This window comes from Tachyglossus aculeatus, chromosome 12, assembly GCF_015852505.1.
Source record: "Tachyglossus aculeatus isolate mTacAcu1 chromosome 12, mTacAcu1.pri, whole genome shotgun sequence".
NCBI lineage: Eukaryota > Metazoa > Chordata > Mammalia > Monotremata > Tachyglossidae > Tachyglossus > Tachyglossus aculeatus.
The window spans coordinates 42,734,806-42,749,033 of record NC_052077.1 but is presented as its reverse complement, the minus strand read 5'-3'; the positions used below and the strand labels follow the sequence as shown (position 1 = coordinate 42,749,033).

The window sequence follows — 14,228 nt, the reverse complement described above, 5'->3', positions numbered from 1 at the left end:
TTACTTCAGTGCTTGGCACATAGTACGCCTGTAACAAACACCACAAAAAGACCAAACCCGGGGGTGCTCTCTCACGGGCGCCCGGTTCCTCGCGCACCCGGGGTGAAGGGCTTTGGGGCGTCACATCAGGACACGGGTGGCACAAAGCGTGGCAGAGATCTGCCGGGCATCTCCGGGCTCGTACTATGCCCGGCACGGGGAACGCAATCAGTGGTGTCAGCGACAATGAATCCACGGCCGGGCAACGGCTCCATGGCTCGCGATGACTCTGTGGCCACGCGACGACCCCATGGCCAAGCAATGACCCCACAGCCGTGCAATGACTCAGTGGCTCACAATGACTCGGTGGCTCACAATGACAAAGTGGCTCACGATGATTGTGCAGCTCACAATGACTTGGAGGCTTAAAATGACTCAGAGGCTCTCGATGATTCCGTGGCTCACAACGACCCCGTGCGTCGCACAGTGACACCATGGCCAAGCAAATGGCTCAGTGGCTCCCAATGACTCGGTGGCACACAATGATTCTGTGGCCACGCAATGACCCCATGGCCAGGCAATGACTCCACGGCCCCACAGAGACTCCGTGGCTCACAATAAGGCAACGCATTCGCCCCACAACGCCGCACCGTGACTGTGGCTTCAAGGCCACACGATGATTCCACAACAATTCTTCCACGGCACCGCGATGGTTCTGTGGCAACACAATAGCTCCGCGAGGGCGCAGTAATTCCATGGTTGTACGGTGATTCCTTGACCACACAGTGACTCCATGGCAATATAACAACGTTGTATCAATGCAATGATTCACGGCCGCACGGTGATTCGGTGGCTTTTGTGGGCCACACATCACACTCTCTCTCACCCTTGTCGCCTGAGTGTGCTTTGTATACCGAGGCTCTCTGTCCCTGTCCCATTACCGAAGCCCCCCAGGCTCACCCGGACCCCCGCCCGGGGCCTGCTGACACCGCAACAAGGACCACAACAAAGGCACAACCCGTTGATCGCTCACTCACACCCCCAGCATGGTTTAGTGGATAGAGCCCAGGCCCGGCGTTCAGAAAGACCTAGGTTCCAGTCCTGGCTCCGCCACTTATCTGCTGTGTGACCTCGGGCAAGTCACTTCACTTCTCTGGGCCTCAGTTACCTCATCTGTAAAATGGGGATTAAAGCTGTGGGGATTAAAACCCTTCTAGACTGTGAGCCCGCTGTTGGGTAGGGACCGTCTCTTTACGTTGCCAACTTGTACTTCCCAAGCGCTTAGTACAGTGCTCTGCACACAGTAAGCGCTCAGTAAATACGATTGAATGAATGAATGAATGAATATGTTGCCAACTTGTACTTCCCAAGAGTTTAGTACAGTGCTCTGCACACAGTAAGTGCTCAATAAATACGATTGAATGAATGGATGAACTGTGAGCACACCGGGACAACCTGATCACCTTGTAACCTCCCCAGCGCTTAGAACAGTGCTTTGCACATAGTACGCACTTAACAAATACCATCATCATTATTATTATTGTTATTACTGCACTTCTCTGGGCCTCAGTTCCCTCATCCGTCAAATGGGGGTTAAAACTGTGAGCCCCCCGTGGGACAACCTGATCACCTTGCAACTTCCCCAGTGCTTAGAACAGTGCTTTGCACATAGTAAGTGCTTTAATAAATGCCATCATTATTATAATTATTCTCTGAGCCTCAGTTACCTCATCTGTCAAATGGGGATTAAGCCTGTGAGCTCCACGTGGGACAACCTGATGACCTTGTATCTACCCCAGCGCTTAGAGCAGTGCTTGACACATAGTAAGCGCTTAACAAATACCATCAACATCACCATCACAGGTATGTCCCTGTATATATGTATATATGTTTGTATGTATTTATTACTCCATTTATTTATTTTATTTGTACACATTTATTCTATTTTATTTTGTTAATATATTTAATTTTGTTCTCTGTCTCCCCCTTCTAGACTGTGAGCCCGCTGTTGGGTAGGGACCGTCTGTATGTATTGCCAACTTGTACTTCCCAAGCGCTTAGCACAGTGCTCTGCACACAGTAAGTGCTCAATAAATACGATTGAATGAATGAATGAATATATGTTTGTACGTATTTATTACTGCATTTCTTTATTTTATTTGTACATATTTATTCTATTTATTTTATTTTGTTACTATGTTTTGTTTTGTCCCAAGCGCTTAGCACAGTGCTCTGCACACAGTCAGCGCTCAATAAATATGATTGAATGAATGAATGAATATATGTCTGTACGTATTTATTACTGTATTTCTTTATTTTATTTGTACATATTTATTCTATTTATTTTATTTTGTTACTATGTTTTGTTTTGTTCTCTGTCTCCCCCTCCTAGACTGTGAGCCTGCTGTTGGGTAGGGGCCGTCTCTATGTGTTGCCAACTTGGACTTCCCAAGCGCTGAGCACAGTGCTCTGCACACAGTCAGCGCTCAATAAATATGATTGAATGAATGAATGAATATATGTCTGTACGTATTTATTACTGCATTTTTTTATTTTATTTGTACATATTTATTCTATTTATTTTATTTTGTTAATATGTTTTATTTTGTTCTCTGTCTCCCCCTTCTAGACTGTGAGCCCGCTGTTGTGTAGGGACCGTCTCTCTGTGCTGCCAACTTGTACTTCCCAAGCGCTTCACACAGTGCTCTGCACACAGTCAGCGCTCAATAAATACGACTGAATGAATGACTGAATATGTTTGTACGTATTTATTACTGCATTTCTTTATTTTATTTGTACATATTTATTCTATTTATTTTATTTTGTTATTATGTTTTGTTTTGTTCTCTGTCTCCCCATCCTAGACTGTGAGCCTGCTGTTGGGTAGGGACCGTCTCTCTGTGCTGCCAACTTGTACTTCCCAAGCACTTAGTACAGTGCTCCGCACACAGTAAGCGCTCAATAAATATGATTGAATGAATGAATGTATATATGTTTGTACGTATTTATTACTGTATTTATTTTATTTGTACATATTTATTCTATTGATTTTATTTTGTTAATATGTTTTGTTTTGTTCTCTGTCTCCCCCTTCTAGACTGTGAGCCCGCTGTTGGGTAGGGACCGTCTCTCTGTGCTGCCAACTTGTACTTCCCAAGCGCTTCGCACAGTGCTCTGCACACAGTCAGCACTCAATAAATACGATTGAATGAATGACTATGTTTGTATTTTATTTGTACATATTTATTTTATGTTGTGACTATGTTTTGTTTTGTTCTCTGTCTCCCCCTTCTAGACTGTGAGCCCGCTGTTGGGTAGGGACCGTCTCTAGGTGTCCCCCTCTCCATCCCCCCCATCTTACCTCCTTTCCTTCCCCACAGCACCTGTATATATGGATATATGTTTGTACAAATTTATTACTCTATTTATTTATCTATTTATTTTACTCGTACACTTCTATTCTATTTATTTTATTTTGTTAGTATGTTTGGTTTTGTTCTCTGTCTCCCCCTTTTAGACTGTGAGCCCACTGTTGGGTAGGGACCGTCTCTAGATGTTGCCAATTTGTACTTCCCAAGCACTTAGTACGGTGCTCTGCACATAGTAAGCGCTCAATAAATACGATTGATGATGATGATGCCAAGTTGTACTTCCCAAGCGCTTAGCACAGTGCTCTGCACATAGTAAGCGCTCAATAAATACGATTGATGATGATGATGATGATGATGCCAAGCTGTACTACCCAAGCGCTTAGCACGGTACTCTGCACACAGTAAGCGCTCAATAAATACGATTGAAGGAATGAATGTCCCGCGCTCTCCGTGCCCCAGGGTTCCGCAGCGTGGCACACCCCGGGATGGGGTGACCAGCCTGATGTGGGACCACGGGCTGGGGGGAGCGGGCATCAGCGGTGCCCAGGGCCTGTGCCCGGGGGTGGCACTCCTTACCGCTGTCTCCGGGTGACGGGGACACGGCGTTGGTGGGGGCGGCGTCCAAGTTCACCTTTCCATTTTCGAACGCGTCGTTCTCCGTCTGCTGCAGCTGCCAGTTGAGGCCAAACAGATGCATGGCTGGTGAGGAAGACGGGAGCAGGTTAGTGGGGGGAGAAGCAGCGTGGCTCAGTGGAAAGAGCCCGGGCTTGGGAGTGGGTTCAAATCAGGACTTTGGGTAAGCCACTTCACTTCTCTAGGCCTCAGTAAGCGCTCAATAAATACAATTGAATGAAAGAATGAATGAAATCCACCCCAGAGCTTAGTAGAGAAGCCGCGTGGCTCAACGGAAAGAGCCTGGGTTTGGAAGTCAGAGGACATGGGTTCAAATTCTGACTCCGCCAATTGTCGGCTGTGTGACTTTGGGCAAGTCACTTCACTTCTCTGTGCCTCAGTTACCTCATCTGTAAAATGGGGATGAAGACTGTGAGCCCCATGTGGGATAATCTGATCACCTTGTATCCACCCCAGGGCTTAGAACAGTGCTTTGCACATAGTAAGCACTTAACAAATGCCATTATTATTATTTATTATTATTATTATTACAGTGCTTGGCACACAGTAAGCACTTAGCAAATATCACAGTCATTATTATTATTATTATTATTCCCCTGGCAGAGGTCTCCCATCCCCAGAGGCTGGCCAGGATGGTGAAGGGGTCAGGGGTGAGGTGGTCTGATGGACACAAGGAAGCAGCCTGGCATAGGGAACAGATCGCTGGCCTGGGGGCCTAAGGGACCTGGGTTCTAATCCCGCCTCTGCCACTTGTCTGTTGTGTGGCCTTAGGCAAGTCACTTTGCAGCGTGGCTCAGTGGAAAGAGCCCGGGCTTTGGAGTCAGAGGTCGTGGATTCAAATTCCGGCTCTGCCACTTGTCAGCTGAGTGACTTTGGGCAATTCGCTTCACTTCTCTGGGCCTCAGTTCCCTCATCTGTCAAATGGGGATGAAGACTTTGAGCCCCACCGTGGGACAACCTGATCACCTTGTAACCTCCCCAGCGCTTAGAACAGTGCTTTGCACATAGTAAGCACTTAATAAAGCACTGAGCCCCCTCCTTCCTCTCCCCCTCCTCCTCCTCCCATCCCCCCACCTTACCTCCTTCCCCTCCCCACTGCACCTGTATATATGCATATACGTTTGTACATATTTATTACTCTATTTATTTATTTATTTTACTTGTACATATCTATTCTACTTATTTTATTTTGTTAGTATGTTTGGTTTTGTTCTCTGTCTCCCCCTTTTAGACTGCGAGCCCACTGTTGGGTAGGGATGTCTCAATATGTTGCCAACTTGTACTTCCCAAGCGCTTAGTACAGTGCTCTGCACACTGTAAGTGCTCAATAAATACGATTGAATGAATGAATGAATGAATAAATGCCATTATTATTATTATTATTTACTTTTTGCTTCTCTGGGCATCAGTTCCCTCATCTGTAAAACGGGGATTAAGATTGTGAGACCTCTGTGGGACAGGGACGGCGGCCAATCCGATTTGCTTGTATCCTCCCTGGTGCTTAATACAGTGTCTGGCACATAATAAGTAGAGAGGCAGCGTGGTTCAATGGAAAGAGCATGTGCTTGAGAGTCAGAGGTCATGGGTTCAAATCCCGGCTTTGCCAATTCATTCATTCAGTCGTATTTATTGAATGCTTACTGTGCGCAGAACACTGTACTAAGCACTTGGGAAGTACAAGTCGGCAACATATAGAGACGGTCCCTACCCGACAACGGGCTCACGGTCTAGAAGGGGGAGACTGGGCAAGTCACTTCACTTCTCTGTGCCTCAGTTACCTCATTTGTAAAATGGCGATTAAAACTGTGAGCCCCATGTGGGACAAATTGATTACCTTGTAACCTCCCCAGCAGCTTAGAACAGTGCATTGCACATAATCATAATAGTAATAATAATGAAGGCATTTATTAAGTGCTTTCTATGGGCAAAGCACTGTTCTAAGCGCTGGGGAGGTTACAAGGTGATCAGGCTGTCCCGTGGGGGCCTCACAGTCTACGTCCCCATTTTAATAATAATAATAATAATAATGGCATTTATTAAGCGCTTACTACGTGCAGAGCACTGTTCTAAGCGTTGGGGAATTTACAAGGTGATCACGTTGTCCCATGTGGGGCTCACAGTCTTCATCCCCATTTTACAGAGGAGGTAACTGAGGCCCAGAGAAGTGAAGCGACTTGCCCAAAGTCACACAGCTGACGGGTGGTGGAGCCGGGATTTGAACCCATGACCTCTGACTCCATAGCCCGGCCTCTTTCCACTGAGCCACGCTGATGAAGTAGCTGAGGCCCAGAGAAGACTTGCCCCAAGTCACACAGCTGACCACGGACGGAGCTGGGATTTGAACCCGTGACCTCTGACCCCAAAGCCCGGGCTCTTTCCACTGAGCCACGCTGCTTCTCTAGTAAGCGCTTAACAAATTCCATCATTATTATAATAAGCGCTAAATGGATCCCCCGGTTATTGTTAAGGGCGGAGGGGAAGGGGCTCACCTATGAAGTAGGAGAGGAGGATGGCCAGGAGCACGGCAATTCCCACCGCGCAGAGCGCCGTGCATTTCCAGCTGCAGTACTTGGACGACTTCTTGAACTTGAAAGCGCTCCGGGACAGCGTGTTCCGAGGCAGGGGCCTGGTCGGAGGGGAGTAGACGGACCCCGACGCCATCGTGTACCCCGGGGTCGCGGTACTGAACAGCGGCGTTGTCCCCGTTCCCGTCTTGAAGAGGAAATGCCTGTGGGACAGGAGGAGGAAAAGAAGGAGGAGAAGGAAGGTCAGAACCTGGGGACCGGCAAACGAGAGCGAATCCATCGCCTTATGGGATTTACCGGGCGCTTATGGCGTTCGGAGCGCTGTACTAAGTGCTTGGGAGAGTACACACAGTCAGCTGTGTGACTTTGGGCAAGTCACTTCACTTCTCTGGGCCTCAGTTCCCTCATCTGGAAAACGGGGACAAGCCACGTGTCTGCGGCGTGACCTCGGGCAAGTCACTTCACTTCTCAGAGCCTCAGTTCCCTCATCTGTAAAATCTGTGAGCCCCAAGTGGGACAACTTGATCACCTCAGCGCTTAGAACAGTGCTTTGCACATAGTAAGCGCTTAATAAATGACATTATTATTATTATTATTGTATCCCCCCAGCGCTTAGAACAGTGCTTTGCACATAGTAAGCGCTTAACAAATACCATCATTATTATTATTAATAATGGCATTTATTAAGTGCTTACTATGTGCAAAGCACTGTTCTACGCGCTGGAGCACTGTTCTAAGCGCTGGGGGATGAAGGCTGTGAGCCCCGCGTGGGACAACCTGATCACATTGTATCCTCCCCAGCGCTTAGCACAGTGCTTTGCACATGATAAGCGCTTAACAAATACCAATTAAAAAACCAACAGAGTTGGTAGACACATTGCCTGCCCGCAGTGAGCTTGCAGTCTCGAGGGGAAATCAATCAGTCGTATGTATTGAGTGCTTAATATGTTCAGAGCACTGTACTGAGCGCTTGGGAGAGCACAATTCAACAGAGCTGGTGGACACATTCCCTGCCCACAGTGAGATTGCAGCATGGAGGGGGAATCCATCAATTGTATGTATGGAGCTCTTACTATGAGTAGAGCACTGTACTAAGTGCCTGGGAGAATGCAAGATGGCAGAAATGGTGGAAATGTCCCCTGCCTATAACGAAGCAGCTTGGCTTAGTGGAAAGAGCACCGACTTGGGAGTCAGAGGTTGTGGGTTCTAATCCCGGCTCCACCACTTGTCAGCTGTGTGACTCACCCAAAGTCACTTCACTTCTCCGGGCCTCAGTTCCCTCACCTGTAAAATGGGGTTGAAGACTGTGAGCCCCACATGGGACAACCTGATTACCTTGTATCTAGCACTTGGAACAGTGCTTAGCACATAGTAAGTGTTTAACAAATGCCATCGTTATCATGAGAGCAGCAGCGTAGCTTAGTGGAAAGAGCACGGCCTTGGGAGTCAGAGGTTGTGGGTTCTAATCCCGGCTTCATCACTTGTCAGCTGTGTGACCTTGGGCAAGTCACTTAACTTCTCTGTGCCTCAGTTTCCTCATCTGTATAATGGGGATGAAGGCTGAATGCCCCATGTGGGACAACCTGATTACCCTGTATCTACCCCAGCACTTAGAAAAGTGCTTGGCATATAGTAAGAACTTAACTAATCCAGCGCTTAGAAAAGTGCCTTGCACATAGTAAGCACTTAATAAATGCCATTATTATTATTATTATTATTATTATTACCAATGTTATTATTATTATTATTATCTGGGCTCCACCACTTGTCAGCTGTGTGACTTGCCTAAAGTCACTTCACTTTTAGACTGTGAACCCACTGTTGGGTAGGGACTGTCTCTATATGTTGCCAACTTGTACTTCCCAAGCGCTTAGTACAGTGCTCTGCACACAGTAAGCGCTCAATAAATACGATTGATTGATTGATTCACTTCTCTGGGTCTCAGTTACCTCATCAGTAAAATGGGGATGAAGACTGGGAACCCCACGTGGGACAAGCTGATCACCTTGTAACCTCCCCAACACTTAGAACAGTGCTCTGCACGTAGTAAGCGCTTAACAAATACCATCGTTATCATTACAGGGGGAGACAGATATTATAGTAAATTACAGATATGGACATGAGGGCTGAGGAGTTGAGGGTGGAGTGACGGGTGTTTAAAGGGCACAAATCCAAGTGTAAGGGAAATCCAACCACTGCAGGATTTTGCTTGAGATCCCACTGGGTGTGAGACTGGCGAGAGTCTGCCAGGGTCATTCAATAAATCAATCATATTTATTGAGTGCTTACTGTGTGCAGAGCACTGTACAAAGTGCTTGGGAAGTACAAGTTGGCAACATATAGAGACAGTCCCTACCCAACAGTGGGCTCACAGTCTAGAAGGGGGAGACAGAGAACAAAACCAAACATATTAACAAAATAAAATAAATAGAATAGATATGTACAAGTACAAGCTTGTAGTCTACTTGGTAGGGGTGGGGGGCTTGGGGGGCGGTAGGATGGACAGACTGGAAAAAACACTGGACTTAGAGTGGGAGAAAGGGGAGAAGGAAGGGGATTGAGGATTTAACAGTAAGAAGCAAGCAGACAAATGGATCAGGGTGGAGCAGGAGCAGTGAGGCCTAATGGATCGATCACGGGACCTGAGAGCCTGGGTTTCAAACCCCAGTTTGGCTGCTTCTATCTCCTTCAACCTACTTATTCAATCCGTCGCTAAATCCCGTGGGTTCAACCTTCACAACATCGCTAAAATCCACCCTTCCCTCTCCATTCAAGCAGACACTACGTTAATCCGATCACTTCTCCTCTCCTGCCTTGATTACTGTAACAGCCTCCTTGCTGAACTCCCTGCCTCCTGTCTCTCCCCACTCCAGTCCATACTTCACTCTGCTGCCCAGATCATTATTCTACAAAAATGTTCAGTCCGTGTTTCCCCTCTCCTCAAGACCATCCAGTGGTTGCCCATCCACTTCCATATTAGACATATATAAGACTGAGCCCCTTCCTTCCTCTTCCCCTCGTCCCCCTCTCCATCCCCCCAATCTTACCTCCTTCCCTTCCCCACAGCACCTGTATAGATGTATATATGTTTGTACATATTTATTACTCTATTTATTTATTTATTTTACTTGTACATATCTATTCTATTTATTTTATTTTGTTAGTATGTTTGGTTTTGTTCTCTGTCTCCCCCTTTTAGACTGTGAGCCCACTGTAGGCTAGGGGCTGTCTCTATATGTTGCCAACTTGTACTTTCCAAGTGCTCTGCACACAGTAAGCGCTCAATAAATATGATTGATGATGATGATGATGATTAGACATAAACTCATCATTGGCTTTAAAGCATCCAATTTAAATTAAATTTAAAGCATCCAATCCACACATCCAATCCGTCACCAAAACCTGCCGGTCTCAACTCCACAACATCGCCAAGATCCTCCCTTTCCTCTCCATCCAAACTGCTACCTTGCTGGTTCAATCTCTCATCCTATCCCGACTGGATGACTGCATCAGCCTCCTCTCTGATCTCCCACCCTCCTGTCTCCCCCCGCTTCAGTCTATACTTCACTCTGCTGCCCGGATTATCTCAGTACAGAAACCTTCTGGGCATGTTAATCCCCTTCTCAAAAATCTCCGGTGGCTGCCTGTCAACCTACAAATCAAGCAAAAACTCCTCACTTTCGGCTTCAAGGCTGTCCATCACCTCACCCCCTCCTACCTCACCTCCCTTCTCTCCTTCTCCAGCCCAGCCCGCACCCTCCACTCCTCTGCCGCCGCTCACCTCCTCACCCGGCCTCGTTCTCGCCTGTCCCGCTATCGACCTCTGGCCCACATCCTCCCCCTGGCCTGGAATTCCCTCCCTCCACATATCCAACAAACTATCTCTCTTCCTCCCTTCAAAGCCCTACTGAGAGCTCACCTCCTCCAAGAGGCCTTCCCAGACTGAGCCCCCTTTTTCCTCTCCTCCTCCCCATCCCCCTGCCCTACCTCCTTCCCCTCCCCACAGCACTTGTATATATGATAATAATAATAATGATGGCATTTATTAAGCGCTTACTATGTGCAAAGCACTGTTCTAAGTGCTGGAGTAGATACAAAGTAATCAAGTTGTCCCACATGGGGCTCACAGACTTAATCCCTATTTTATATATATTTGTACAGATTTATTACTCTATTTTACTTGTACATATTTAGTATTCTATTTATTTTGTTAATGATATACATCTAGCTTTAATTCTATTCGTTCTGATGACTTTGACACCTGTCTCCATGTTTTGTTTTGTTGTCTGTCTCCCCCTTCTAGACTGTGAGCCATTGTTGGGTAGGGACTGACTCCACAGGTTTTTTTTAAAATAGCATTTATTAAGCGCTTACTCTGTGCAAAGCACTGTTCTAAGCACTGGGGAGGTTACAAGGTGATCAGGTTGTCCCACGGGGGGCTCACAGTCTTAAAATCCCCATTTTACAGATGAGATAACTGAGGCCCAGAGAAGTTAAGTGACTTGCCCAAAGTCACACAGCTGGCAATTGGTGGAGCTGCCGACTTGTACTTCCCAAGTGCTTAGTACAGTGCTCTGCACATGGTAAGCGCTCAATAAATATGATTGAATGAATGAATGAATGAATGGAACATGTCTAACAACTCTGCTGTACTGTACTTTCCCAAGGGCTCAATACAAAGCTCTGCACTCAATAAGCGCTCAATAAATACCACTGATTCTTATTATCTCTGTGCTCTGCACTCAGCAGATGCTCAATAAATACTTTGGCTGGACTGATTCATTCAATTGTATTTATTGAGCCCTTACTGTGTGCAAAGCACTGTACTAAGCACTTGGGAAGTACATGGCAAGATATAGAGACGGTCCCTACCCAACAACGGGCTCACAGTCTAGATTGATTCCCATCTGCACTCAGCAGATGCTCAATAAATACTTTGGCTGGACTGATTCATTCATTAAATTGTATTTATTGAGCCCTTATTGTGTGCAAAGCACTGTACTAAGCGCTTGGGAAGTACATGGCAAGATATAGAGACGGTCCCTACCCAACAACGGGCTCACAGTCTAGATTGATTCCCATCTAAGACAAAATGATTTTGCTTACTGCTCTGAGGTAATGCAATTCCTTGGACGTGCAGATTCAAAGTAAACTAAAAGCTTATTTACAATTCCCTCTGCTTTGCTTCAAAAAAAACACCCTAAATTCTGAGACGATGCTTCCTAACGACAGCTAGGTGTGCCTTCTTAATTTTCTCCTGCTTTTATTTTTTCCAGGACGGACAATCAATTCCCCTCACATTAAAGCGGTGGAGGAGACGGTTCAGCTATTTAAATAAAAAATGGACTAATAAAGTAATTCAATATGCAATTTCATACATTAATAATTAGCAAAGCATTTACCAAGCTACAAGGTAAAAGCTACGGGCATATAACTGATGAGAGCTATCAATGCCTGAGAAGACATTCATAATAGACTAAGACTTTAATAAATCTTTTATTAAACGACTACAAATGAAGCATTTTGTTTAACATCTCATAGGTAACTACTAAACTCCTTAATCCCCATGTATAAATGAGGAAATCGCAGGCAATTAACTTTTCAATCGGTGGAGGTCAGAGACTCCCTAACCGGGCAGCTGTTAAAGAATTCAGAGGCAGCATGGCTCAGTGGAAAGAGCCCGGGCTTTGGAGTCAGAGGTCACGGGTTCAAATCCCGGCTCCGCCACTTGTCAGCTGTGTGACTTTGGGCAAGTCACTTCACTTCTCTGGAGCCCCCTTCTAGACTGTGAGGCCACTGTTGGGTAGGGACCGTCTCTATATGTTGCCAACTTGTAATAATATCAACAATTATGGCATTTATTAAGCGCTTACTATGTGCAAAGCACTGTTCTAAGTGCTGGGGAGGTTACAAGGTGATCAGGTTGTCCCACGGGGGCCTCACAGTCTTAATCCCCATTTTACAGATGAGGTAACTGAGGCACAGAGAAGTGAAGTGACTTGCCCAAAGTCACACAGCTGACAATTGGCAGAGCCGGAATTTGAACCCATGACCTCTGACTCCCAAGCCCGGGCTCTTTCCACTGAGCCACGCTGCTTCTCTAGTACTTGTACTTCCCAAGCGCTTAGTACAGTGCTCTGCACACAGTAAGCGCTCAATAAATACGATTGATTGATTGCTTGATTCTCTGGGCCTCAGTTACCTCATCTGGAAAATGAAGATTAAGTCTGTGAGCCCCACGTGGGACAACTTGATTACCTTGTATCTACCCCAGCGCTTAGAACAGTGCTTTGCACATAGTAAGCGCTCAATAAATGCCATCATTATTATTATTATTAGAAGCAAAGATGTGGGGCATGAATCAATCAATCAATCGTATTTATTGAGCGCTTACTGTGTGCACAGCACTGTACTAAGCGCTTGGGAAGTACAAATTGGCAACATACAGAGACAGTCCCTACCCAACAGTGGGCTCACAGTTTAAAAGGGGGAGACAGAGAACAAAACCAAACATACTAACAAAATAAAATGAATAGAATAGATATGTACAAGTAAAATAAATAAATAAATAGAGTAATAAATATGTACAAACATATATACATCTATACAGGTGCTGTGGGGAAGGGAAGGAGGTAAGATGGGGGGATGGAGAGGGGGACGAGGGGGAGAGGAAGGAAGGGGCTCAGTCTGGGAAGGCCTCTTGGAGGAGGTGAGCTCTCAGCAGGGCCTTGAGAATCAATCAATCAATCAATTGTATTTATTGAGCACTTACTGTGTGCAGAGCACTGTACTAAGCACTTGGGAAGTCCAAGTTGGCAACATCTAGAGACAGTCCCTACCCAACAGTGGGCTCACAGTCTAAAAGGGGGAGACAGAGAACAAAACCAAACACACTAACAAAATAAAATGAATAGAATAGATATTTACAAGCAAGCTAAATAAATAAATAAATAAACAAACAAATAAATAAATAAATAAATAAATAAATAGAGTAATAAATATGTACAAGTGATCCCTCCACGCCTCCAGCCTGCCAGTCTCGTGCCCATCTCATGCCCGCCTGTAGCTGTGGAGGGAAAGAAATTCCAGGCCTGTGGGAGAAGCCGAACTGAGAGGGGGAAAGGGCAGGAGAGCCCATGGGTTGGGGTCATCATGATTTGAATGGTCTCTGAGTGCGGGATTCCCCAGATCGGGCAAACACGACTTGATCGGTCTCCGAGAGTGCGAGCTGTTTGGTTGGGCAAATAGAGAAACAGCTTGGCTCAGTGGAAAGAGCCCGGGCTTGGGAGCCAGAGGACCTGGGTTCTAATCCTGGCTCTGCCACTTGTCTGCTGTGTGACCTTGCCTCAGTGACCTCATCTGTAAAATGAGGATTAAGACTGTGAGGGCAACCTGATTACTTTATAGCTACCCCAGTGCTTAGAACAGTGTTTGGCACATATGGGCAAGCCATTTAACTTCTCTGTGCCTCAGTGACCTCATCTGTAAAATGAGGATTAATACTGTGAGCCCCACGTGGGACAACCTGATTACTCTGTAGCTACCCTAGTGCTTAGAACAGTGCTTGGCACATAGTAAGCGCTTAAAAACACCATTATTATTATTATTATTATTATTTTGATTTGATTGGTTGCCACCAGGTTGGGCAAACATGATTTGATTGGTCTCTGAGAGAGTAGGAGCTGCCGGGTTGGGCAAATGCCTCAAGGTGCCTCAGAGC

General features: G+C 46.1%; 1 protein-coding gene across 1 annotated transcript in view; it reads right to left on the bottom strand.

Annotated features, from left to right (window-relative positions):
* Nucleotides 1–14,228, bottom strand: part of TENM3 (teneurin transmembrane protein 3) — a 1,099,990-nt gene that overhangs the window by 114,878 nt on the left and 970,884 nt on the right. Inside the window, exons 9-10 of the mRNA XM_038755038.1 lie at nucleotides 6,473–6,711; nucleotides 3,927–4,049 (exon numbers count right to left, since the gene is read on the bottom strand). Of these exons, the coding sequence (XP_038610966.1) occupies nucleotides 3,927–4,049; nucleotides 6,473–6,711 (362 nt within the window). The remainder of the gene's footprint in view (nucleotides 1–3,926; nucleotides 4,050–6,472; nucleotides 6,712–14,228) is intronic.